The sequence below is a fragment of the Globicephala melas genome, chromosome 14, assembly GCF_963455315.2.
Source record: "Globicephala melas chromosome 14, mGloMel1.2, whole genome shotgun sequence".
NCBI lineage: Eukaryota > Metazoa > Chordata > Mammalia > Artiodactyla > Delphinidae > Globicephala > Globicephala melas.
This window is the reverse complement of record NC_083327.1, coordinates 80,823,040-80,849,152: the sequence shown is the minus strand read 5'-3', so window position 1 is coordinate 80,849,152 and position 26,113 is coordinate 80,823,040. Positions and strand designations below refer to the sequence as shown.

At 51.7% G+C, this 26,113-nt stretch overlaps 1 protein-coding gene across 1 annotated transcript; it reads right to left on the bottom strand.

Moving 5' to 3' along the window:
• Positions 1–4,207: 4,207 nt before the first annotated feature.
• On the bottom strand, positions 4,208–25,387 carry PNLDC1 (PARN like ribonuclease domain containing exonuclease 1). The gene is made up of 18 exons (XM_030853010.2): positions 24,156–25,387; positions 23,799–23,872; positions 21,778–21,817; positions 20,905–21,028; positions 20,634–20,722; positions 19,243–19,343; positions 17,411–17,487; positions 17,076–17,219; positions 16,443–16,512; positions 14,788–14,873; positions 13,489–13,544; positions 10,508–10,572; positions 10,020–10,073; positions 9,782–9,824; positions 7,698–7,797; positions 7,220–7,395; positions 7,018–7,116; positions 4,208–5,840 (listed from the first exon to the last, which is right to left on the bottom strand). Exons 1-18 carry the CDS (start codon positions 24,689–24,691, stop codon positions 5,777–5,779), a joined length of 1,998 nt encoding a protein of 665 aa, XP_030708870.2. The 5' UTR covers positions 24,692–25,387; the 3' UTR covers positions 4,208–5,776.
• Positions 25,388–26,113: the final 726 nt, after the last annotated feature.

Here is a 26,113-nt window from a genome sequence, read left to right as displayed (position 1 = left end):
GCCAGCCCATCACGATGGTGCCACAGAGGTGAGAGGTAGCTCAGGTGACCCCAAGTCCACAGTCAAGAGCAGCCCAGACAGGCTCCGTGTGCAGTGAATCAGGCAGAGGTAGAGTCACTCTGCCTCCGGTACTGAGAAATACATCCGTCTTTAACTTTCTAGAACAAAGCTTAAACTCTCGTAACCACTTTGTTCTGGAAAAATCCTTAATCTTGGCACCCCAATGTTACTCATCTCTTCTAGCTTAAACTGTTTCTTTCAGGTAAGCAGGCAATTAAGATTTTCAGTTCAGTCACTTCAAAGTCCCACCCAGTCTTTCTCTCCCTTCCCCTCTGCAGAGTAAAGACAGCACTGCACGTAAGGGCAGCTTTGGGACCTCGTGGTGTCAGGGGGCTGTGTGAGCCCAGGGCCTCTGAGAGGCAAACCAGAAGGTAGGATTAACGTACAAGGACAGCATGGGGGGAAATGCCTGTGTAGAGGAAACGGGAAGGGAGCAACGGCTGGGAGAGTTGCCAGACCACAATCAAGGCAAGTCTGACCCTGAGTGAAGGGACGGGAAGTTGGTGGACATGTCCTGACCTCCTGCAGAAGGCTCAGCAGGGCCAGTGGGGCATCCCTGAGCCCAAGCTGGCTGTCAGGGGAGTCCCATTTGCCCCAGCATCCTGCAGATCAGCCTTGGCTGGGAGCGGGCCCAGGGAAGTGAGGCCTCGGGCGCACATGTAGGGGGAGTCCCTGCGCTGCACACAGCGCTCCTCGCAGCTGTCACCTGAGCTGCTGGTCTGGGAGCCTCCGCAGCGCCCTCCTGGCCTGGCTCTGGAGTGCCTCCCTGCCGCATCCCACCTCTAGCCCCAGCGGAAATTTAAGCGCTTGTTCTCACCCTGCACAACGAAGCAGGGGCTCATCCAGGCTGCTACGGGACACCCGGCCCACCATGGTCACCCCCGGGTCTGTGCAGGACGCCCAAGGGCCCCTGCAGCCAGGAGGAAGCAGCAGCGTGGGACCACCTCTCCTGCAGGTCCCACACCCTCTGGGCTACCCTCCCCTTGGGGTCCGTCTCAGGCATCCCCCTGTCTGGTGCCCCTCGCCTTCCCAGGCCCCGTGCCAGCTCTGCTAGGACTTCCTGACCAGCACTAGCCCCTGAGTGTCTGCAGTCTGTCTTCAGATCGACACTCCAGGCTGTAGTCCTCCAGCCCAGACCTACTGACATTCGCAAGCCCCGCCTTCAAGTACCCAGGAAACCTCCTCCTCGCTGTCTGAGCCATCATTTTCTAAACTGTTTTAAACTCCAGCCTGGGCAGTGATGTCCATCCCAGGCAGGGGAAGAGAGAGTCACAGGTGATAAGCTCTTCCGAGAACAAAAATACATCAAATCATATTTCAAAGAATAGCATCTCACACTAGGGAGAAATGGAGCTCTAAATGGCTCTACGGGCGGGCAGGAAGGAGCCCTTTGGGGTTCCTTAGCTTTTGGTACCATCAAGTGGTGGTTGAGGTTTTTACAGAATGGACGTCATCTAATGAATATTTTCATTCTTCTGTTTCCCTGCTTCTATAGGACATTGGATTTTTATCTCTTCAACGGTTACTTAAGGGAAAATTTTCCCAAAAGACAAGGGAAGGTCCCTTTACCTTGGCAAACCCAAAATTAGTTAAATAGGCTATTTTTAAAAGTCGGTGACTGAGATATTCTGAATTTCTAAGAGGCAGCACTCAAAAGGGATTTTTTTTTTTTTTTTTTTTTTTGCGGTACGCGGGCTTCTCACTGTTGTGGCCTCTCCCGTTGCAGAGCACAGGCTTCTGACGCGCAGGCTCAGCAGCCATGGCTCATGGGCCCAGCCGCTCCGTGGCATGTGGGATCTTCCCGGACCGGGGCACGAACCTGTGTCCCCTGCATCGGCAGGCGGACTCTCAACCACTGCGCCACCAGGGAAGCCCAAGTTCACCTCTTTAATTAACTGTGATCACTCATATGCTCAGTTATAGGTACTGACTTTTTAATAGTACATTTCCTTTTTTTTTTTTTTTTTTTATGGTGCGCTGTACAGCTTGCAGGATCTTAGTTCCCCAACCAGGGACTGAACCGGGGCCCCAGCAGTGACAGCGACGAATCCTAACCACTGGACTGTCAGGGAACTCCTTCTTTGCTTTTCTTTTCTTTTTTTAAAGTACATTTCCATTTAGAAAGGATACACGATGTTATACAAAATTTTCAGAATACAGGAAAGTATGAGATAGAACGTTAAAATCACCCCCAATCGCCCCTACAGAGATCATTTTAATGTATTTCCTCAGTCTTCACAGGATCACAGAATGTGATGCACATACACCGTTTTGCCCGCACACGGACAGTCACAGGCTTTAGATGGAAGAGGGCACAGAGATCATCGATTACGTCTGCCTCCAGCTTTACTAGTGACTCAGGCCAACCACCACCATGGCCCCAAACTTCACCACAAAACGGTCCGAGTTATTTATTAAAGTTTTAAGGCTTTAGAAAACCATTACCCCAGTTCTCTGGCCATAAAAATAGACATCATGGGCTTCCCTGGTGGCGCAGTGGTTGAGAGTCCGCCTGCATATGCAGGGGACACGGGTTCATACCCCGGTCCGGGAAGATCCCACATGCCGCGGAGCGGCTGGGCCCGTGAGCCATGGCCGCTAAGCCTGCATGTCCGGAGCTTGTGTTCCGCAGCGGGAGAAGCCACGACAGTGAGAGGCCCGCGTACCGCAAAAAAAAAAAAAAAAGACATCATATGATACCAGATAGCTCTGCTCTCATGGAGAAAAGAAAGAGCCTTGGGATAGAAGGTACCCATCCATGCAGGGAGCCGGGGGTCCTCCCACGGCACTGGGGCCGCAGGAGCTGGGGGAGAGGCAGGGGGAGCGGCCGAGGGTGCCCAACAGACTTGTACTCCACCCGGGGGCTCCGGCCAAGGTCCAAGAACCGGTGCTGAGCCAGTTCTTCAGATGTCGGCCACGCGGTCTTGTTTTTAGAACCTGCCTAAACCCACCATGTATATTCACGGCGGACGAGTGGGGCATTAAAGCACGGAGGGTATGGAACGGGCTCCCGACCCCCACAGGTGGCGCGGCAGGAGGACAGCACGCCTGGCCCAGGGAGCGCCCCCCACGTGTCTCTGAGGCCTCGGTTCAGGGAAACGGTTTAAACTACAGACAAACGAGATTCAAAATTCTGGGAGCAAGGACTAGAGTCACATCACTTGTATATGATCAGGACGCAGAGGACCGCAAAAGTTCCCGGGGGCGAAGTCTGGGGGCTGCCACGTGTCCCTTTTCTGTACCACTGAGGCAGAGCCACGTCGATTACGCAAAACGATGAGGCCTGTGCCACTTGCCACGTGCCTCCGAGCAGCACTGAAGAATCTGAACTCGTTCCCACAGTGCTAAGAGTCGTCATGGGGCAGAAGGAGCCCAACTTCTGACGGGGCATCGGGGCGGCAAAGCTCCAGAACCTGGAGGAGACGCCAGTTGAACTGAGTCGAGAGGGGCGAGGGCCGTGAGCCGCGCGGAGGGAAGGGGCTGAGGGACGGTGCTCAGCACGGCCTGCAGGCGTGGAGCAGCTGGGGAGGCCAAGGGCTCCGGGACTTGGGTGCAGAACCCACGGAAGGGCTTCAGGCAGGAGAGGGGACCAGATCTGCCCTCAGATCCCTCTTATGTCTGTGAGGCCATAGGAAGGAGGTGGGCAGGGTCCCAGGAGGCTCTGAGCTTGTCCCAGACGGAGGTGGTGTGAAGGGGGCCCAGACGAGGCCAGCAGTGGCGGGATGGCAAGGAAGAGAGAGGCTGAAGGGGGGACACCCGGTGGAGACAGGGCAGGGTCTGGGAAGAGTGCCCCAGCCCTGCCCTGGAGCTAACAGTGGGGGACCAGAGGGATGGCCACCACCTTCCTCAAACGAGGCCGTCAGGGAAGAAACACAGCTCCGCTCCACTCCGGCCCGGATGCACTGGGCCCAGAGAGACACCAGCCGGGGCACAAGCTTCAGTCACAGCAGGACACACGGACAGCACCCAGTCCCTCGGCACCGAATAGCTGCGGGGACCACGGACGGCAGAGGGCGGGCCGAGCTGTGTGGCTGTGAGCAACTCGGCAGCGAAGGGAAACGTGGCTGCAAGGCGGGGGGACAGCCAGAGCCGCAGGGAGAGGGGCACAGAGCGGAGGACGGGAGGCTGGTGTCTGTTCCTTGCTTTGGTTCATTTAATGATGGAGAAAGGGCTGCACGAGAGGCACCGACACGAAGAACTAGAGGAGATGAGGAGAGAGCAGGGTGAGGGACCCGGGCCCACGGGGTGGGAGCTGGTACGAGCTGGGCGCTCTGCTACTCAGCACCTCCGACATGCGCACGCGGGGAACCTCAGGGGAAGTCAGTAGACAGAATCCGATCCCAGTCATGGGCTTTCAGCAGCTCAGATGTCACCCCCACCCGCCTCCTCGGGGAGGGACAGTGGACGGTGCGGTCAGCCAGAGTCCCTGTGGGTGGACGGCAGGATGCTACCAACAGCACGGAGGCCCCGCTGAGCGTGCACGTAGCAGGGACTCGAGAACAACCTATGAACAGTTTAAGAGTTTAATGAATAAATGAATAATGTCTGATAAAATTACAATAGGGTCTCTCGCCCCAGAACGAAGACAGCTCAGTGTTCAGGCCCTGCCCCAACCCCGGGAAGTCAAAATGGTCACTGTATACGCTCAGCTGAGAAGCCCGTTTTCACTTTTCAGGTTTGCTTACTTAATGCAGGGCTCACATCCATGAGATGGGGCCCCAAAAGCCCACCAAAAAGTACCCCCCCCCAAAAAAAAAAACTTTTCCTTAGCGTACACAAAGGAACATCCAATGGGAAGACAGACAAAACAACAATCCCACTAGGAGGCTGTTTGGACCAACGGGTAAGACCTCCCTCCCCTCACCGAGAGCAGGGTTTCACTGGTCTGACCACAAGAGCTGCCCCGAGCATCGCAGGGACAGCAGCCCATCGGTTGCCGTGTCACTCACACCCCAGGACAGGCGTGTGACGTCTGGGGTGGCTCCCAAACTCTCCTTCTGGGCAGCTGCCAGTACTAACACTTCTGTTTTATACAGAAAAAACTTCTTCCACAAGGAATTTAAGAAGGCTCTGCTGAATCCTTAAGTTCAAGGCTGAACACACAGCCCAGCCAAGTTCAACCCCTCACAGAGAAGAGCTCCTGACGAAGCCGAGTGAAGGGCCCGCACTGCCCAGGAAAGAAAACCATCCGCTTCTACCTCGATCTCAGGGTTCATACCTGCGGTACAAGCCACTTTGTTTCTAAGGTGAGCTGCTTCATGGTTTATGGCAGTTACCCAAAACATGGACCAACACTGGCGCCCATGACACCTGGTTTTATTTTTCCCTTTACTAAAGCTTTGGCCGTTTCTCAGGCCTAAACCCCTGCCTATCAGCTATTGCTTTCTCTCTCAGCAATAACGGAGTCTTCTGCCCACCTGGTGTCCAGCTCTTATCGTCCCAGTTGTCCGTTCAGAAGACACTCTGGAACATTAGCTCAAATTCCCAGAGGTGTGGCTTCTCCCCGGTCATTTATAGAAAGAAAAGTTTTGGCCACACACAAAGGATTTATCATTGATAATATTTACAGAATTTCACATTCAACACATAACAAAACTCCTCGTAAGGACCGCGCAGATCCACATGCAAGTAGGATGTGATTTGAACAAAAGAAGCCAGGACGGCAGCCCCGGGATCGCACGGAGACAGGACGGGACTGCAGGCGGCCTTGTTGCGCTCAGGGGCGAGCACCTCCCAGGAGAAACGCGATAAAGGCCCAGGTGGTGACTACGCCACAGACCCTGCAAGACAATGACACCGGTCAGCGGCCTGGATGGCGCGGGAGGCCCCGCGTGCGCCCAGCAGGTGTGAGAGCACCAGCGCAGGCCGGCCCCTCTTCCTTCCCGGCTACGTTCGCCCGGGTGTTATTTCCTTTCCATCCCTCTCCCGGCGCCAACATCCTCTCGAGGCTACAATGGCTCTGGGACACAGAGGGCACCTTTCCCAGTGATTTACGTTGGAAGTTGAGGGGGTGAAGACTGCCTAGCAGCCAAGCTTTCTTCTTCAACGATGTGGTTTTCGACGGGTCTGGCTCCTAACAGGAAACCAAAATCCTTCAAGCTCATTTAACAGCAGCTCTGTCTTCCCAGCGGCTCAGACCAAAAACGCCGGGTTTAAACTTGACCCTGCTCCCGTCTGTCTGATCCCACCTTCGGCACCCCCGACTCCCCCGACCTGCCACCAAGCGGTCCAAGCCGCAGCCGCACAGTGTGACCAGGTGACCTGGCTTCCTGACGTCCCCCTGCCCTGTGTCCCCCAACGTCTCCACGCAGAGCCCTGCGCCACGGAACCTCCGGCGGCCGACCCAGCTTCTCCCGCAGTCCCCAGCCGCGCCCTCTGCTGGCCGCAACCCGCCGGCTTCCGTAGCCTTGCCTGCTGCTCCTTGTTTCGTCTGGTAGCTTTGTCACTGCCCCTCCACACGCCAGGAGCACCGCGCCCCCAAGAGGGCCCCTCCCCGCTGCCTCCTCTGCCTGGACACCGTCCCCCGCCCCGCGTCGCCGTGCCTGGCTCACTCCCCACAGCGACACCCCCCCACCCCCGCCCTGGGCCTTCTATGAGGGCCCTGATCTTCTCCTTTAAAGAGCAACCTGCCCCCAGGCCAGCCCTCACCCTGCTCGTTTCTAACACTTATCACCTAACAGACCGTGCAGGTCACTCGTTTATTACCCCCACTCCAGTGCGAGCTCCACGAGAACAGGGGGTTTTGTTTCACCCACGGATGAAGCCCTGGAACCTAGGACAGTGCCGAAGACAGCACGTGCTCGATCAATGTCTGCTGAGCGTCACTGAACGACGTTTGGTCCAGCGTGCTGGTCAACGACCCCTTGCCCAGCGCACGCCGGCTAGCGAGCTGTGCTCGACTCACACCCAGCTGGGACCACCGGCAAGTCCGAAGCAGCATCAGTCCCGGTCACTTACTGTAACAGGCAGCTGACGTTTGGGGAGTGTCTCCAGTAGCGGTACACGGAGACCTGCAGGGTGGGGTGGCACCTGTACTCCTTCAGGATGCTCCGGGTGCTGCCGAAAGAAGGGCTCGGTCAGGCGCGCAAGCACCACAGCTGCTCCGAGCGGCTGGAGTGGCTGTGGTTGGAGGGCGGGGGCTGAGAGCCGAGGCACCTACTCCTTAAACTTATTGGTCAGAAGCAGGAAGTGGCTCCCCACCAGTCTCCTGACGTCAAACTTGCAGAGGTTCTGAAACTCGCGGTAGACTTGCTGCTCGCTGACCCCGGGCCACCTCCTGACGGTGACAATGAGGATGGGAGGGCGGATACTGGGGTAATCTGGACCCGAAAAATTCTAGAAGACAGGGAGGAGAACAGATTTTCCACAGTTCCTACTGACTACCTACCCAGCTGGAAAATCCTGCGCGAGAAACTAGGACAGGCCCTGCAAGCAGTGGGGAGGAGAGGAGAGGAGGAAGGAACGAGCGAGCTCACCTTTGGCTCAGGCGGGAAAACACAGGAGACAGTCACAGGCTTAGTGGGGCGTGAGCGCCCTCTCTGGCCGCGTTTGGTGGCCGTCAGAAGCCCCTGATAGCCCCCAGAGCCCCAAGCTGCCTCCAGCCTCCGAATGGGGGGAGCAAAATGAAGTCTACTTACGATCTTGGGGACCCCGGCTCGGATAAGATTCACCTGGTTCACATAGGGAGCCAGCACGTCGAGGTACAGCGGGAAGGAGGGCTTGGGGATGGGAAGAACCCTACGAGGACAGAAAACCCCAAAGCCTTCAGGCCCACGGGGGGTGTCCCACGTCCTCGGCCGCAGCTGAGGCTCTGGTGACAACGGGCAAGGTGCTGCCCGAGACCCCCCCTCCCTCCTCCCCTCACAGGCTCTGGGACTTCTGTTGACGGGCCTCCCCCACACGACCAGCGAGCTCTCACCACGGCCCGAGCCAAGGGAGAACTTCCAGGGGTCACCACCTGTTGGTGGCCGTCTGGTAAAGGCCCCTAGGCTCATCAACAACAGCCACAGGCTCAGGGGATGAGCGAGGCCCCTGTTCAGAGGAAGGTCCACTCCATCGCCCCTCGACGAGACTGCAAATGGCCGTCCCTCGCCCCACAGCCTTGTCCTGACTCAGCCTCGCCTCCACCCAGACACCACCACGTACCTGAGCACAGGCCCGCGAGAAAGCACAGCCCTTGGCACCAGGCAGGCCTGGCTGCTACGGAGCTTCTCTAAACCTAGGATGGTTTCTAGGTTTTGAGGATTAAAAGAAATTGGGGCTTCCCTGGTGGCGCAGTGGTTAAGAATCTGCCTGCCAATGCAGGGGACAGGTGTTCAAGACCTGGTCCGGGAAGATGCCACATGCTGCGGAGCAACTAAGCCCGTGCGCCACAACTACTGAGCCTGCGCTCTAGAGCCCACGAGCCACAACTACTGAGTCCACATGCCACAACTACTGAGCCCGTGCACCTAGAGCCCGTGCTCCACAACAAGAGAAGCCACCGCAATGAGAAGCCCACGCACCACAACGAAGAGTAGCCCCTGCTCGCCGCAACTAAAGAAAGCGCGTGCACAGCAATGAAGACCCAACGCAGCCAAAAATAAATAAATTAATTAATTTAAAAAATTTTTTAATTAAAAAAAAAGAAATTAAGGACACAAGGTCCAGGTACTAAGGCTCCACTGTCTCAGCTGCCCTCACAGTCAGAGCACAGGGAAGAAGGAGACGGGGCGGGGGTTTCTTGCTGAAGCTATACGCCTTACATCAATGTGTCATAGGCTATTTCTGTGTATAATACCCTTTACCAAGAGAGACAAATTAGGCAGTACCCACATTAACAGGGTAGAGTCTGAAAATGTTTAAGTCAGTCCCAAAGAACACAGTTTTGATCAGCTCCTTCCCCTGGCCTGCTAAATCCTACTTTTATTTAAAAAAAAAAATACCCCCTTGAATTTATGGCACGAGGTGTCTCATGTTGGATTTTTTTTTGTTTGTTTCTGTTACTTGATTTTGGCCGTGCTGCACAGCATGTGGGATCTTAGTTCCCCAACCAGGGATCGAACCCGTGCCCCCTGCATTGGAAGCACAGAGTCTCAACCACTGGACCGCCAGGGAAGTCCCTAAATCCTACTTAACACATGTACGCAGCAAGGATGTGCCACAGAATGTACTGTTCACGTGTGGAGCTGTTGCCTACGAGCCCAGCACCGCAGGCATCCAGGATGGCGACGCCCTGAGAAAGTGCATTTAAGATTGCAAGTTGAGGTTTTAAGAACCTTTCCCCTGTGTGCCTTATTCCAAGTCACTGCCCTCCTCCCCAGCCTGACTGTGTGAACCCCGAGGATGGATCACTTGTTGGCCTATATGCTTTGCCCTCCCACCTCACTGCAGCTTACTAGACACGAGGAAAGAGGAGGGTAACAGACGGAGCAAGCATACCGCCCCGGGAACACTGGGGCGGGGGCGGAGCCCGAGCCTCACCCACTGTCTTGGCGTCCTGACAGTGACTTTTCCCCAGGCTGACACAAGAGGCGGGGGGCCAGGACCAGCCCCAGAGTGGGAGGAAGGCTGGGAAAGGCTGCCTATGGAGGAGGGCTGCTTCCATAAATGTGTCATTTACACAATGACACTCGCATCCTCCTTCTTCGGGAGAGTGTGGGAGCCCCGAGGTCTTGGTTTACAGTGAGGGCTCAACAAATCCTGACCACTGATGAGATCACAGGATGAAGGGAACACTCACCCGTGCGCTCTCCATAGGAGCAAGTGGGCCACCTTCAAAAGAACTGGAAAAAAAGAAGCTAGAAATGTGACAGGCATCAAGGCGCAATCTGATCGCTTTTTCAAAATATGCAAACTCAGGCCTTATTTCCACATGTGCCACCCACCTGGAAGTAAAGGCGGGGGCGGGGGGATAGGGATGGCGGGGGATGACTGAAAATAAGACAGGGGTCTCCCTTTAAAAGGGCAGCAACTCTCACCGGATCCGCACAGGAAGGCATCGTATGCTGCTTCATGGGGATACTTTGTCTCAACTGAAGTGTTTTTCCAGAAGCAGGAGAGACGGTTAAGCAGCGATTAGAACACAGCCCGGGAAAGGACTCTCCCCCAACCCCGCCCCAGTTCCACACCCACGTCGGCTGTGCACACACAGCCAACTAGCGGTTGTTCCTGCAGAGACCACGCACCCCTCTCTCAGCCACACCCCACTGTGACCTAGGACCTCCCCACGGCAGCAAGAGCGCCCACGGGAGGTGGAAGCATGGGGCTTCTGGACAGACGGGCGCCCCCGGGACCTCCGACGCCTTCTGGGACGGCTCCTTTCGATCGGGCGGTTATAATATGGATACGGCACGGGAAAAGCCCCACCCGGCCCTCCCACACCTGCCACGTGGAGACCCGGCTTGAGCTGCAGCACCTCAAAGCCGTGCCAACCTCGGAGGAGCACAGCTCAGGCAAACATACGTACCGTATTTTTCACATTTGCTTGCGTGAATAATCACTGGCCCAGAATTCTTGGTGGGATTCAAGTCACTATTAGAGAAGAAAGATCGATAGAAAACGTTCGCTGACAATCCTTTCTCGTTCTCCCCTCATCCTCTTAACAAATAAAAATGTCCTCAGTACTGGGACTCCTTGAAAATCACAACGAAACACAGCTCTAATATAAAATAAGACAAACAAACAAAACAAAGCACGGATCCAGGCATGGGCAGACAGGTCTTGGTAACCAGGCAACGGGACAGATGAAAGAACAGCAGAGCCAGAGGCTCCAACCGCGTCATTCTGAGCATTTACCAGACGCAGGACCCCAGCCCGGGCACCAGGATCAACCCTATGCTGGCTCTGCCCCCGGGAGCTTGCTGTTCAGCGCATCCTAGAAATGCGACGCCCGAGGCGTGAGCAGTGCACGCCTGGCTATCGAGGGACAGGCCTTCGGGAGGGAAGGCTTCCTGAAGTCGGTGGTCCTACAGGAGAGTCCTGAACCCCAGGGACTCACCTGGTTGAGGAAATGGGGCAGCGCCAGACACTTCAAGCCAAGAGAAGAGCACGCAGAGACAGCGAGGGAGAGGGCGAAGCCCGCAGTGAAGGGCAGGGGCCGGGAAAGAGCTCGAACGTTACGGGGGGGCTTCAGGAACCGGAGGAAGACTCTGACCAGAAAAACGGTCAAGTTCACATTTTAAAAGATCACTCAAGTGGCAGCCCGGCAGATAAAGTAGGTCAGGCCACCAAGCTACCCGGGGAGGAGCTACTACCACCATTGGAATAAAAAATAAAGGCCCCAGGGAGGGCAATGATCCTGGGGATGCAGAAAAAGGAACCGGTTTCCAGGACATTTAGGGAGTAAAACCTACAGGCCTTGACTAGAAGACGCTGGTGGCCCAGCTCTGGGTCTCCTTCCAGGTCTCAGCTCTGGCACGTGGGTGAACGCGGCTGGCATTCGACAGGGAAACCGTCCCTTCGTCTGTTTTCCAACAGAATCTATCGGTACCTCTCTATATGCTTCATATCTCTGAACCCTGATTTCCTCATGTGCTCCTAAGCCGCAAGGTGGCCATCGCTCTGGGGGCCTGCTCTCAAGGTGACTCACGAAGCTCGTGAGAAGCAAAGCTGGGATTTACACCCAGCAAGTCTCGATGCAGAGCCTGCGTGCTGAAAACAAGATTCTCTCTCACACCTGCACACGAGCCATCGGCACAGCGCCTGGCGCCATCGGGATGTGGCAGAAGTTGCTCCAGACACGGGAGCGGGTTTGACGGGCAGAGAGGCGGGCCAAGCAGAAGGTGCCTGTGGCCACGTGGTGCAGGAACAACCAGAAGGTGGTCAGGACGCGAGGAGTCTGGAGCCGCGGTGGCACAGACGTGGTGGTCGTCGAGGCTGGGGGTGGGTGGATTCGGTCACCCAGGGGCACGGTAACGAGGAAGAAGAGGACAGTGGGGACCCTGGAAAGATGTAAGGGACCGAGTGGAAGAACGAGAGCCCGCGAGGAAGAGATTAAAACACTCACCAGAAAATAAGAGAAAGCCGGGAGAGGGCGCAACGGCAGGGAAGGGGGCCGAGGGGCCCAGAGTGTCAGACGCCAGACAGAAGTTAACACTGAGCACGAGCGCCTGCCACGCCCTGTTCCAAACGCCTGTGCGCATCTTCCCATCAGCTGGGCCCCGATACCCAGATCGAGTTCCATGGAGGGGAGGCAACCTGACCTCAGTGGGCCCAGGAGAAGGCGAGGCCTCTGAAGAGGCCTGTTGTAGACAGAACAAGGACAGTGGTGGCAAGAGGGGAGACTGAGGGGAGCTTCACGTTTTCTGAGTTAGAAGAAAAATGCTGACGCTGAGGGAGAGGCTGAGGACACGGTGGGGGTCAGGGGGGCACGAAGGGCAGGGAGGCTGCTGAGCGTTGGGAAGGTGCAGGGCCAGGAGGACGGACAGGCCGTGGGAGGGCAGCGCTTCGTGCCTTGGCCCCATACACAGTAGGCGTTCCCGTGTGCGGGCTGACGGGAGAGACAGTGGCGAAGAGGTTAACACCGCGCAAGTGTCTGCAGGGGGCTGAGACACTCCCGCCTCTAGCTTCTTGTTTTCTTAGAAATGAAGGCCAGGAGGGCCGTGTGACAAAGGAAGAGATGAAGCCTAAGGGGCCAGAGGAGACGATCATGTCGGAAATCACTGATGCCATGAGCCGAAAAGAGCATCTATGGGAGACTCAAGAGGCCAGTGCGGCTCCGGCCAGGCATCTTCAGGGGCCCCTGTGCCAGTGGCCGGATGACAGTGAGCCACAGAGACACAGCTTCTTTCCAAAAAGGTCTCACCTTCAACTGCTCCCGACGCCACCCTCTCCCCGCTCTGGTTTGCTGGTCCCCCCAGTTGGGGACAAAGGAGTGGGCAGAGAAGCCCCCATTCACTCCAGGCCTTCCAGGCAACACGCTCCTGCCAGCACATGCCCGCAGCGTGGCTGGGACATGAGGGAAGACAGGGTCGCTGTTCCTGTAGGAAGGGCAGGAACTCACCCGGTACTAGGACCGTTCACTCATTCCAGTGTTTAATGTGCACGTACTATGCCTCTCACTGCTGTAGGCCTGAGAGGAACATCAAGGTCCAAAAGAAGAACAAAATCTGTTCCCCTGGAGCTAATCACTCCAATAATCAAACAGATCACAGGAAAAATAAAACCCTGGCCAACAGAAAACACCAGATAATTAAACAGCTGTAGGTATCTGACCAGGCCCCTTCCCCTCCAGAAGGGGGTTTCGCAATCTCAGCACCAGTAACGTTTGGGGCTGGAGAATTCTTTGGGTTGGGGGCTGTCCTGTGCATCCTGGCGTCTACTCACTAGGTACCCCTGAACTCTAACGACCAAAAACATCTCACTGTTGCCAGATGTGCCCTGGGGAGCAAAATCGCCCCAAGTGAGAACCCCTGATCTATAAGCAGCTCCGAAAAACAGCTTTCTTACCTGTTTAGGACTTCATAAACTTCTAAAAGACTTGAAACCCTTGGGAAATTCAGCTCCTATAATATGAAAAACAAATTAGGGAGAATAAGACATTTGTGGTTATGTTTACTATCTGCTTCAGGTATTACCACATGGCCATTAAAATGACCTGGAAAATGCAAACTCCTATAAACTCCTCTCTTTACATACACCTATATTTATTCCTTAATTCGGATGTCAGGGTACCTAGGGTCCTTGGGTTTTCTATAAGGGACCCGGCAACCCAGCCTAAGAAAACTGCCACAAACACAACACAGCAACTTCCTTCAAAGACAAGTGTTTTAGGGGTTTGAGAAACACAGGACTCCAAGGCACAAGACCGCGGCCAAGGACACATTACGCAGGGCACTAGGTACTCTAAGGGACTGCCAGGTCACCAAGGCCTGGAGTTCACCTCATCTCACGTGCAGTGGAGACTGGTTTGCACTAGTTGCCTCAGATCAGCCCCCGCGTCCTTCCCGCTTCGCCCTAGAACTCCGTTCTGTGGAGATGGGCAGCGTCACAGAACACCGTCAGCTAGAAATACATGAGGTATGAGTAATACGTGTGTCTCTGGGCAAAGATGTACCAAGGAGCCCAATGCCGCTTTTGTGGTTTCCTTACCGAACAGTTCATTCTGATCAGCTTAAAGCTTTATCTACAACACTGATCTGCCTCCCCTTGCTTGGTTCCTCAGTTTTAACTTCTAAACCAGCTGGGTGCTTCCGTCCTCCACACCACCTCAGCTGCAGAACAGAAGTCACCCGGCAGCTGTAGAAATGCCACTCCCGGCCCCTCTACACCAGAGAAGCTGAAGGTGGGGTCTGGGTGTCAGTGTTTACCCTCCCAGGTGATTCTAATGTGTCTGGGTTGAAATCCCACGGCCCTAATGCTCAGTAAAGATAAAATTTTTCAAGTGGGATCCCTGCCCCCAACACTGACGCTCTTTAAGCACGTTGCAAACACTCACTGTGTATACACCAAGCTCTAGAACAAGTTGTTCTGCTGTGCTATCTAAATAAGCCCGTGAACTACCCACCAGTAAGTCAAAACGTGAGAACTTGAATGAAGGAAAGAAAAAAAAAAATCACACATAAGCCAGCATCACTCAGAGGTGGCAGAATAAAAAAAGAAAACCAATACTGGCTGCAAAATACGAGCAAAGGGTTCAAGGAAACGTCCAAGGGACGCACGCTCTCGATCTTCTGAAAAGAACGAGAAAGCTAAGTGTTAGTGGGACAAACGAAGCTTTCCTTTCCCCAGAGCAGTTTAGTTTATTACCTTCCAGACATCCTTGGCCACACTTTTGGTGTCAATGAGAACAGGAAATAGGTTGTGGATATTCACCTTAAATTCTTCATAGCTTTCTGAAGGGAAAGACCCAGACAGTCAGAAGTGAGTTCATTGGTAAAAATGGGAAGAAATTCTCCAATCTAGCTCATCACCAACACTGGCTAATAAAGCAAATGAAACAAAATAGGAATTGAAAACATCCTTACTCCTCATCATCAAGGATTTCTGAATCTCAAACCAACCTGACATCACCATTTGTAACAGCAAAAGCTAAACGGTTTTCCTAAATTCAGGCCAACATTAGTTAACGCAATTTGCGAAGTTCTAGCCAATGGAAAAGGGAGAACGAGGTATGACTGGAAAGGCAGATGTGAAGTCTGTAAATAACTGTTCAAAGAAAAATCCAGTAAGTTAAAAATTATAAGTGCCTTGATAAAAATTACCTATTAATTCACGTATTTATCAAAATTATACCTGCATATAGTTGTCTGCAAAACAAACCAACCCAAACCCCTCTGCTAGCCCTCTTCTCACTGCCCTCCCATTTCCTATTGCCCAAAGGCAACGACCTTCAATTTTTTCTTTTGGAGTTTATTCCCACATCTCTAAATAACATGCTTACGCTGCTCGGTGATTTCCCGGTTTGGGGCCCTCACTAACTGTTGACTCCCATGAGGTAAGAAAATAATCACCCCTTCTACCTCGTACGCCTCACCGTTGAGAGCACCTGTGCATTACTCACCAAGGGGCCAGGTGGTCTCCTCCAATGACTTCCTTTCTGGCACAGCTTTTGTTCCAGCAATTTTTTTGTTTGGTTGTTTGCTTAGTCTTTTGGTGAGTGATTATCTTACCCTTAATTCTCCCCAAGTTCTCTCAAGATGCTCAAACTGAGGTGTTTTTTTTTTTATCAATTCATTTCCTAAAGAACTCTCTCCTAGAACCTTCTCACCCCTTTCAATCTACACTGGTGTTCTCAGTACATCGTTAGTTCACTTAATCCCCAAACAACTCTGATATCCATACTGTTGATATCATTTCCCCCGTTTTACAGACATGGAAACAGAACAGGCACGTTTAAGTAACTTGCTTGAGATTGCACATAACAATGGTGGGATGAGGCCTCAACATGACATCTGAATGCGTGCTTTTAACTGCTGTGTCACACTTCTGTGTGTCCAATGGCATCAGTCATGGAAAAGACTGGGACAGGCATAAGTCAGTACAACGTGGCCATTAAATGATTTTAGGTTAATGACATAAATAAATGCTTTTGGCAAGTGAAAAAAAGCTTGTGTGGTCAAAAGCCACAACAGAGGGAAAAGCAAAAAGTGTCAGGATTATAGCTGTGATTACACGTCCCCTGCCCGTCTCTGATTTTGCTAAGTCTTATGCAATAAGACCGAACAACTTCCGTAACAGAGGGGAAGAGTATCAATTCAAACGTAAGTTTTTCTCCTGGAGAAAGTCCCCCAGCTCCAGGAAAATGGTAACAGGCACAGATGTATGCGACCTCTCCGGAAACCTGTGAGGCCCTGGGGATGGCTGTGTGTGTAGGGGCTCCCTCAGGGGCACAATTCTGGGCCAATCCCCTTGCCAGATGGCAAGCTAAGATCAGAGGAAGGAGAAGGATGGTCTGTCCCTACCTGGGAGAGGTCTGAAGAACTTCTCATGGAGATGCAGCAGATCCATCATCATATTATGTCCCACTAAGGGCTACTTGGAAGAAATCGACAGGTGAGAGAAATGAAATTTTAAAAATAAAACAGACGCCATAGACTAACTGCTGTCTCCGGCAAAGGGTGTAGCTGTAGAACCCACTGCATTCTGACGACATGGTAATCCCATCCCCACCTGCATTCCACTCCCATGAAAGGTAGCCTGACTGCTTAAAGGCCAGAAAAGCAAAGCAGCGAGTCAGAGGGACTCGAGGCCTGGGCTGCACTGGGAATCTAAGCTGTGAAGCAGACATGTGCAGTCCCCAAGTAGTTTTAGGTCAATTAGTATTGAAATGCCCATGTGTCTGAAAGGAGCAAAGAACTAGTAATATTTCATAGGGACAGTCTTTCCCCAAATTAATCTGTCATGATTTTGTGAAAGCAAGGTTAGATCCATAAAGCCGGTTAACAAAAAGGAAGTCACTTATCTTAAGGAATCTTAAGGACCCATTGAAGGACCCTTTCAGTTGAAGGACCCTTTAGTTGAAGGACCCATTAGTACCTACAGCCAAAATTACAAAAGACTGCTAAAGACCAAGGAAAGAGATATTTTTTCCCTACCTTCTGGGCTTTCACCAGCATCTGGAAAAACACAGAAAAACCCCTCGCAGAGAGAAGAATCTTCTCCTGCCAACAGCTTTCTCGATCGCAAGACGTGTTCTCAAGATACCAGCGATGCCGTTTACTCACTTTCTTCACTGTCACCTGAAAGGAGAAGTAGAGACAAGGTCCCCGTATCCTGGGTTCCTGGGAATGGGGCCAAAAAAGTGGTCCTTCATCTCAAAAGGGAGGAGAGGGAGGGGGGGAGAAGAAGCCTTTCACAGAGGCCAGATTTGGCCAAACGAGAGAGAAATGATAGAGCCACCGAGGCTGCCCCCCTCCAGGTGGGAACTCACCCCCTGGCCTCTCATCACCGTCCAGATGTCGGGGAGGGCCTTCCTCAGCACAAGCTGGACCTCGAAGGCCTGGAAGCCTGCAGCAAGGAAACAAGACTTGCACAGAACCACTGCAGACCCTGGAACGGCAGTCCACCCTCCCCTCAAGAGAAGCCCGAGAGGAAAAGCGTCTGAGAGATGGACGGATCAAGTGGAAAGACAGCTCTTAGGTATGCGCAAGCCCACAAGGCCAAGCGACAGGGATGGCACGGCACGATCTAGGGCAGCTTTCTTGAAGTTTCTGATCTCGGGGCCACTCTTAAATTGAGGACCCCAAAGAGTCTTTGTGTGTGGGGGGGTACGGGTCTTGATATTCATCATGTTAGAAATTAAAACTATACATGAAATTCAAAATCGCCAAGTTTTAAAAATAATAAACCCATTACACTTTTGCCCATGATTTTGTAACATCATGTGGTGATTATTTGGAGAGCACTGGCTTCCTGAGTTATACACATCGTCCAAGTGTTCACATATCATACAATACCATCAAAAGGCACTTGTACGTATGGCCACTGAGCTCATTAGAAAGGTCTCATAAAGTTGTCAAGCTTATGGTGACAGATGCAAGCTTTCCAAAATTCTAGTCTTTTATTGAAAGCTCAAATTTCATCTCTAGCAAATACTGTGAGTGAGTCTCCCTGAAGACAAGGCTTACTTTTTTCACTTGAGAAAGTGATTGAAAATACCCACATTGAAACAACCAGTCAGTTCCTTCAAGTAAAAATTATATTCCTTAAGGGAATTCCCTGGCAGTTCAGTGGTTAGGACTCAGCGTTTTCACTGGCGAGGGAGGGCCTGGCGTTCAATCCCTGGTCGGGGAACTAAGATCCCACAAGCCATGCGGCATGGCCCAAAAAAAAGAAAAAAAAGATATATATATATTTATATATACATATATATATTTATATATATATATACACACATACACACACACACACATATATATGCCTTTAAATAAATAAGTAAATAAAAGGGAGCTAATTCAGCTCTCAACACAAAAACCTGCACAAGTGCTTTTGCTCAAGACAACCACTGTACTTCGGTAGCAGCAGCAATGTTTCATGAACATTTATTTTTTCTGTACTTATTTTGATACACAGAATATTTTAAAAGATGAGCAATCAAATGTTGAGATTTAATAAAATTAATAATTATTATTTCACTAAAAAGAATTATTTCACTGAATTCCAAGTAAAACTGGAATTTTTAAAAACTGGAAGCAGTAACAAAGAATACGACTGCCAGCGTGGTCGGACGCGCCTCCCTTCGCCTGTGCTGGAGCGCCAGCCGCTCTACCCACCGCAGCTGCAGGACCATCAGTGCAAACGGCACAGTGGTAATGGCAAGTGATAGCCGAGTGATATTCTGACAAGAGTTTTGACCTTGTGAACCCCTTGCAAAGGGTCTCAGAGACCCCTGGGGTCCACCGACCAGGGCTGAGAACCGCTATTCTAGGGCAGGTTCATTGTGATCCCACATTGTCCCGTTGGGGGAAATTCAGAGAAATTCAGAGATTAACAACAGTAAAGCAAGAGTCCACAGGGCACCAAGGATTGGCACCAAGGATGGCTCTGAATGGAACTTCACTCCCTCAACCTTAAAATTCAGAATCGGTTGAAAACCCTTCAACCTCCGAATTGAGGTCAGGGCTCTATCTAACCACAAGGACCATGTGTCTGCTGAGCTGCCGCCCAGGACCCACCAGGGGAGAAGGGATGCTCCCCCACCCTCCAGCACGTGACAGCGGCCGGTTCCACAGCTCCCAGGCCGGGGAGCTACCTCCTGCCTACCGGTGATACCAGGGAGGGTCATCCAGTCGCCTTCCTCTGCCAGGTCCAGCCAGCGCGTCACCTCGTCAATCACCACCTTGATTTGGTCTTTATCCAGAGAACTGAAAATGGGCACAGTGAAGCGGGAATGCTGGGGAAGACCACAGAACCATGAGCCAGCGCTAACGGGGGAGAGGCTTCTGAAGGCTCCCGTTTTAACACTGTGATCTCGGCAAGAAAATGGACCCCAAAGAGACCACTTCTTTTCTGAGTCTTGTTTTGCGACAGGAAGCCAATCACTTGGCCTCTACCCTCTGGTCTGTCCTCAGGAGCCCTTCTGCCCCTCGCTCGGACGGGCCTATGGGCAGGAGGACGCTGGGATGCAGCCCACACTGAACAACACCATCAGCCCTATCTTCTCAATTCTGCTCTCAGAAGTGAAAAAGCACCATCTGCTGAAGCATGGAAAAGACAGCAACTTTGGTAAGTACACCTTCTCCTGCGTTAGAAATATAAGGACATGATGTTATGTTGAGAAAAGGAAAGACTTTTCTCCAACACTTGAAGATAACAGAAGATTAAAAATTCAATTTGTTTTTCCCTTCCAAAAGGTATTTTTATATAAAACCACAAACAGACATTAAAAAAAAAATTCCCGCATTACATAATTATCTGGACCAGATAATCGTAATATTCCAGAACTAAAAGCTGTCTAATTTAACCCCTTCTTGAGACAGGCAAAGAGTCTCAAGCTCAAAGAGCTTAGAGGACTGGTTCAAAACCAGAAAGCTAGCGGACAGCAGGGCCTGTGTGGGCCCGGGCGGCCTGCTCCTTCTAGCACACCACGCGGCTGTGCAGGCCTGGCCCCAGCCCTACAGTACAACTGCGTTTCAAGTACAACAAGAGGCACTGGAGGCCAAAGAAAAAAGGCAGAGATCCTGCCCTGGGGAACACAGCAGCGTCAGGCACGTGGGGCAACGTGCCCAAGCCAAGGCATGTGACTACCTGGTCAAGGCTACCTGTGATTTACCTTGAAAAATCCCTAAGATCACGTGGGAGGCCAACATAACATCTCACAGGGAGGCCAACAGAGCCATCTTCCCCTCCAGCCCTGGAATGGGGTGCCTGCCTCTTTGAGTACCAAATTAACAGTCAGTTCTTTCTCCCCTTCATTGTTAAACACTAAAATCACACGCGACACAGCGAGAGATTTCTTATCTCAGGCCTGAGAACCGTATCACCAGCACTTCAGGCTGTTGCGTTTGACTGAGCGTGAGTCTAGGAAGCTATGCCAGCTAAAGGTGATGGTGTGAGGTCAGCCTGTCCTGGAGACAGCACGTCTACGCACAGGAAAGCCAGAAACACACCAGCAGCAAAGAAACCCACAAAGCACCCGGAGAAGCAGGCCTTACCTGCGAACTCTCCAGTTCCCAGTCAGGATGCTGTGTTTAATTTTCTTCTCCTGTTCTTCGTTCATATACGGGATTCCATTCTTGAGAAACTGAAGAAAGGAACAGACAAGGAAACTAGTCAGAGGCATCCTCTGTGCTGGCAGCAGAGTGGAAAGAAACCTTCCTTGTCCGCGTTTTGAGGACAAGTCAGAAAGGGGACAGGAAATGGATTCAGACCAGGTGGGCTAGATAGCCTTTCAACCCTTCCTGGTCCCCTCCTCCAGTGCTGTACCTTGTTATAATCGAAGCCATGCTCATTCAAAAACTGAACACTAGAAGCCTGGAAAGAGAACTCTGAATCCAAAATCCCAAACGTTGTAGGGAAGAGAAAGAAGTTACACGAATGGGCTTCATACCTAGAAAAAAAATACACATAAGGAGAAAAAGACGAAAACCAGTTTTAGAATTCTGGCTCACACCACAGGCTTCGGAGTGGGCTCTTCCCTCCACTTGAGAAGTACAGTTGACCCCTGAACAACACGGCGGTTAGGGGCGCCCACCGTTCATGCAGTCAAAATCCGTGTATAATTTACAGCCTGCCCTGTGTCTACACATGGGTACCGTCATTTTAGTGAAAAAAATCTGAGTATAAGTGGACCCATGCAGCTCAAACCCCGTGTTGTTCAAGGGTCCACTGTACTTGAATGTCAGCTATATCTCAAGCACTATGACTGGCATGGGGGTGGCCAATGAAAAAAGGCAGAGATCCTGCCCCTGGGGAACAAAGTCTGACGCCCTATTTGAGACAGTGGGGCTGCCATTCAGCATCCTTTCTGACTGCTGCCGCCTGGGAGGTACATCACCTTCATTATAACACTGTTAATTGCAATCCTGAAGGCACACACAGGAGACAAGGAAATGGGGAAAGGAGCACCAAAGGTACAGGGGTGCTGGGAAAGGCCCCCAGAGATGGTGCTGCTTTGAGCGACCTGAAGGACCAGCGGGCATCGGCAGGGGAGGGGGGTGGCGGGCACAGAAGCCGGAGGGTCTACAGAGCACCCGGGGCCAAAGCGCTTCAGAGCCTGACGCAGAATTTGAAGGGGGAGCAGGTGGAGAAGGTAAGTGGGCAAGAGCCATGTGTTTTGCCAAAGGTCTTTATACATACTTGTTTGACTCGCCTTCAATACTGGAAAACATAGACAATCCTAGAAGAATGATGGTAGAAAGAATGAATACCAAAAGAAAAGCTACCAGAAGTTAACTACAGAAAAACTTCTGAACAGTACTTTGCACCCAAAGTTATTGTACGAGCTTTAGGATAACTTCTAAAAAAGAAAGAAATGAAGAGAAGAGTCAAAACATGAGAACTGTCAAATTGTCATTCACACGGAGATTACTGAAATATAATCGTGAATGGCTGTTCAAACACAGAATGTTAAAATGACACTTCTATGGTTTTAAAACCAGTAAGAGGAAACACTAAGGAAAAAAAAGAGAAAAAAGGGATAATAAAAAAAAAAAAAGAGAAAACACTAAGATCTATGAAGATGTATACATTTAATTGCTTTAGAATGTCTGTACCGCTAAAAAGACCACACACAAAGTGAAAAACACTTTGAAGTGGGGAAAAACAAAACAAACGCATCTAAGTGCTGTTTCCCATACTTTCAAAGAGGTCTCACAATTAAGAAAAACAATCACAACAGAATAATAGCAAAGGACAAGGACACAGAGCAAAACACACACACACACATACACACACACACACACACACACACGGGTGTTCACCATCATTCACAGGAAAAGAATCAGTAAAATGTCTCATGACCTGTTTTTTAAATAAAGTTTTATTGAAATACAGCTATGCTCATTCATTTGTGTATTAACTACAGCTGATTTCTCATTAACAAGGGCAGCACTGAGTAGTTGTAACAGAGACAGTATGGCCCGCAAAACCTAAAATATTTAGTTTAGCCCTTTACAGAAACAGTTTGTTGATCCTGTATTAAAAATGTAAATCAGAACGGTAATTTTAGATCATTTTTCCTCTACCAGGTGGGCAAAAAATTAAGACTGGTAATACTCAGTGTGAGTGAGGGAAACAGACACATTCCCTGTTAGTGTAAGTCTCTGTAAACTTCTCAGATGGTTGGTAGGAAAAGCAATAGTTAGACAACAAATCAATACTTTAATGCACATACTCCACTGCTACAAGTATACCAAACACATACATTCACAAATACACAGTAACATATAAACACTAAGACAGTCAATGCAGCCCTGTTTCATCACATACAAATGGTAACTAAAGTACTCATCATTAGGAGAGGGAGCCAACAGATACATTCAGTTTGGAGTGCTATGCATCCGTTAGAAACGAACAGGAGGGCTTCTCTGGTGGCGCAGTGGTTGAGAGTCCGCCTGCCGATGCAGGGGACATGGGTTCATGCCCCGGTCCGGGAAGATCCCACATGCCGCGGAGCGGCTGGGCCCGTGAGCCATGGCTGCTGAGCCTGAGCGTCCGGAGCCTGTGCTCGCAACGGGAGAGGCCACAACAGTGAGAGGCCCGCATACCGCAAAAAAAAAAAAAAAAACGAACAGGAAATCTGTATAAGCTGATATAGAAAGATCTCTAAACCCCAGTCGTGGGGAAGAAAAAAAACGATGCAGAACAACATGTTTATAGTATGATCTTGTATATGATTTTTCTTTAAAGAAAACATACAAATTTTTCCCTGAAAGATGGTACAAGATCCTTAATGTTGATTTAGGCATGGAGATCACGTTTCTGCTTATTCTGAAGTGTTAGGTCTCGCAGGCATGACATGGCCAAAAACCAAATGAGCACGCAAAACGATAGCCAGTATCTCACAAAGGCGCCAAAACTGTTTTCCCAGTAGGAAACACAAAGACAATTTTAAAAAAGTAAGAGGGCTTCCCTGGTGGCGCAGTGGTTGGGGGTCCACCTCAGGGGGTGCGGGTTCGTGCCCCGGTCCGGGAGGATCCCACGTGCTGCGGAGCGGCTGGGCCCGTGAGCCGTGGCCGCTGGGCCTGTGCATCTGGGGCCCGTGCTCCGCGGCGGGAGAGGCCGCAGCGGTGAGAGGCCCGGGCACGGCAAAAAAAAAAAAAAAGGAAGAAAGTCTCTATTTCAGTAACTTATAAGAAACAGCGGAAGATTAGACTCACCAATCTGACAGACGGTGAACTGCTGAACACTCTGACGGGTCTTGAGATACCACTCTGATGGCAAGTCAAACAGACTGTGAAAAAACAGGCATCTCAGCGCAGAGGCCAGCAAGGCAGCACAGCCTCCATGCTGGATCACCACGTCTCAACCAGGCGCAGCACTTTCCTTGTTACAACTAGAGAACCAGCGTTTCGTGGACAAGGGCCAGGTCCCCAAACCCCACACAAAATGCTGTCCTGCCCGCCCAATGCCAACAGGGTGCCTGTCGGGAAACAATGCTGGCCGGCCAGGGTGTTGTCCAGGAGCGCGCGGCCGACCACCTCTCCAGCTCAGCTCTAAGGCAGTTTTAGCTTTACCTGATCTGCTGGGGCCCGGACGGGTTAGAACGAAGGCCAGTGAACTCTATGTCTAGACCTGCAGGGGAGGCAAGAAAGACAAGAGTCCCCAGGCGCAGGCCATCGCAAGGCTCTTTGTGCTGTAAACGCTGCTGGTGGTAAAAGTTCTGGCTCACCTTCTTGCTGCTCAAGAGGCCAGGAGAGGTCAAGAAGGGAGAACAGAGGAAGCCAAAGCAAGGACAAGCCAGGCCACCCCGTTCCACCTGGACCAAACTGGGGCCAAGGCTGTACCTGCTGCCTAACATGCCCCCCCAGGCCCGAGAAGGCACACACCCTGTCCTTCGGAGGGGCCCTGTTTGAGCCTCCTGCAGCCTGGCAACCACCCAGCCGGGCCTCACCTCTCCGCCCTCTGCCGCCCGAACCACACCCTCCCGCCGGCCAGGGGGCTGCGGCGACGAGGCCCGGAATCCCGGCGCCTTACCCACGAAGTCCGCGCCCAGGACGAGCTCCTGCAACAGAGGGAGGCTCTGCTCGAACTCATCGGCGCCCACGTCCATGGCCACGCAGCTCCGCCGAGGGCGCCCAGTGCGGCCACGTGCTGCCACGCGCTTCCGCCGCGCCGCCGTCTTAAAGGGCTCGCAGCGGGGAAAACCGCTGCCCCAGCACACCGCCACCAGCCCCGCCACCAGCCCCGGGGGCCTCTGACAGGCGGAGGGCGGCGCCGGCCACCTGCCCACCCACGGGCGTTTGATCTTACACTCGGGCCCCTACGGTGAAGGGAAGCTTAGTTAGACTCCGCCCTGGCGCTCAAAGGCCATTTACCTTGCTCCGCAGCAATTTCTTCGCAATCCCTACAAGGGGAGAATATCATTTAGGTAGAATGTGAAGAGGAATGGTAGGAAAAAGAAGAGCCTGAGACAGTAGGAATGGACCAGTAAACAGCACCTGAAGTAACTGCAGTAGATCAGGTACTGCAGCTACGGTGCAGGGATAGAGGGACCGCATCTTGTCGGTTTTCCAAATCCGCACTTCTTCCCAACTTGGCCATCGCCGCCAACATGGGTCTGTCCCATCTCCTCCCCAACAACCCGCCTTCTCCCTCTCTATTTTGCATCACTGCTGCCTTTGTAATACCTTGCATCAAACTTGCCACACAAAGCCTCAAAAATTGCCCATCAAACTGAAGTTCTTGGTACAGAGATGATCTACATCACACGCCTAGAAAAAATCCCTACCTATGGCGTCCCTTACAGGTGAACCCTATTTTTGTCACTGTCAATTTCCGAAGCCACACTACTCCAGTCCGTGGTCTCCTTTGCATCCTCCCCTGAATTCTAGACTTGTCTGAACAGCCTTCTAGGACTGTGGTCTTCAAAGTGAGATGCTCCAATCTTTAAGAAGAGGGAAGGAAATATTAGAACTACACTATGTATTTGTAAATGTGTCCACTGGGGTATCTGTTGATCAAAAGGGGACTACTAAGCCATTGCGCTCTGAAGGCCTCTCAGAGTGAATCAAACTTTTAAAAAATGTTGGTGCATACGTATTTCTTGTTAAAATAATAATACACTGAATACTCAGATTAACAGTATTGATGTTATTTCACTTCTGTATAAATATACAATTGAGAGTACACATTTCAAATGTGGGGGGGAAATGCTCTAGAAGCCACTTTAACTGCTTACTGGTTCTTCCTCTTCGCATTTGTCTTAAATAGCCAAAATCAGTTAACACCTTACTTTGATTTAGCCACTCATTTAAGAGACCCGCCGTGATTCCCATCTACCCCACTTCAATTTTAAATTAACCTGAATGTACTTCAAGCTTCATCTCCTACCTAACAAATTTTCACTTGATGGCAAACTTAGCATACACTAACCCTGTCCATTTCCTTTCCTCACTGCATTGCTTTCTTCTTTCAAACCTGGTTCTGTTAGGATCCAGGAGCCCAACTGAGGTTAGGATTTGCCCCTTTTATC

Excerpts from the sequence above, each read along its gene's own strand:
- PNLDC1 (XM_030853010.2), bottom strand. The coding sequence starts at position 24,691 with ATGGACGTGGGCGCCGATGAGTTCGAGCAGAGCCTCCCTCTGTTGCAG. Across the intron at positions 16,513-17,075 it reads TGCTGGTGAAAGCCCAGAAG|CCCTTAGTGGGACATAATAT; the intron begins GTAGGGAAAAAA and ends TCTTCCAAGTAG. Across the intron at positions 10,573-13,488 it reads GTTTATGAAGTCCTAAACAG|TGACTTGAATCCCACCAAGA; the intron begins GTAAGAAAGCTG and ends CTTCTCTAATAG.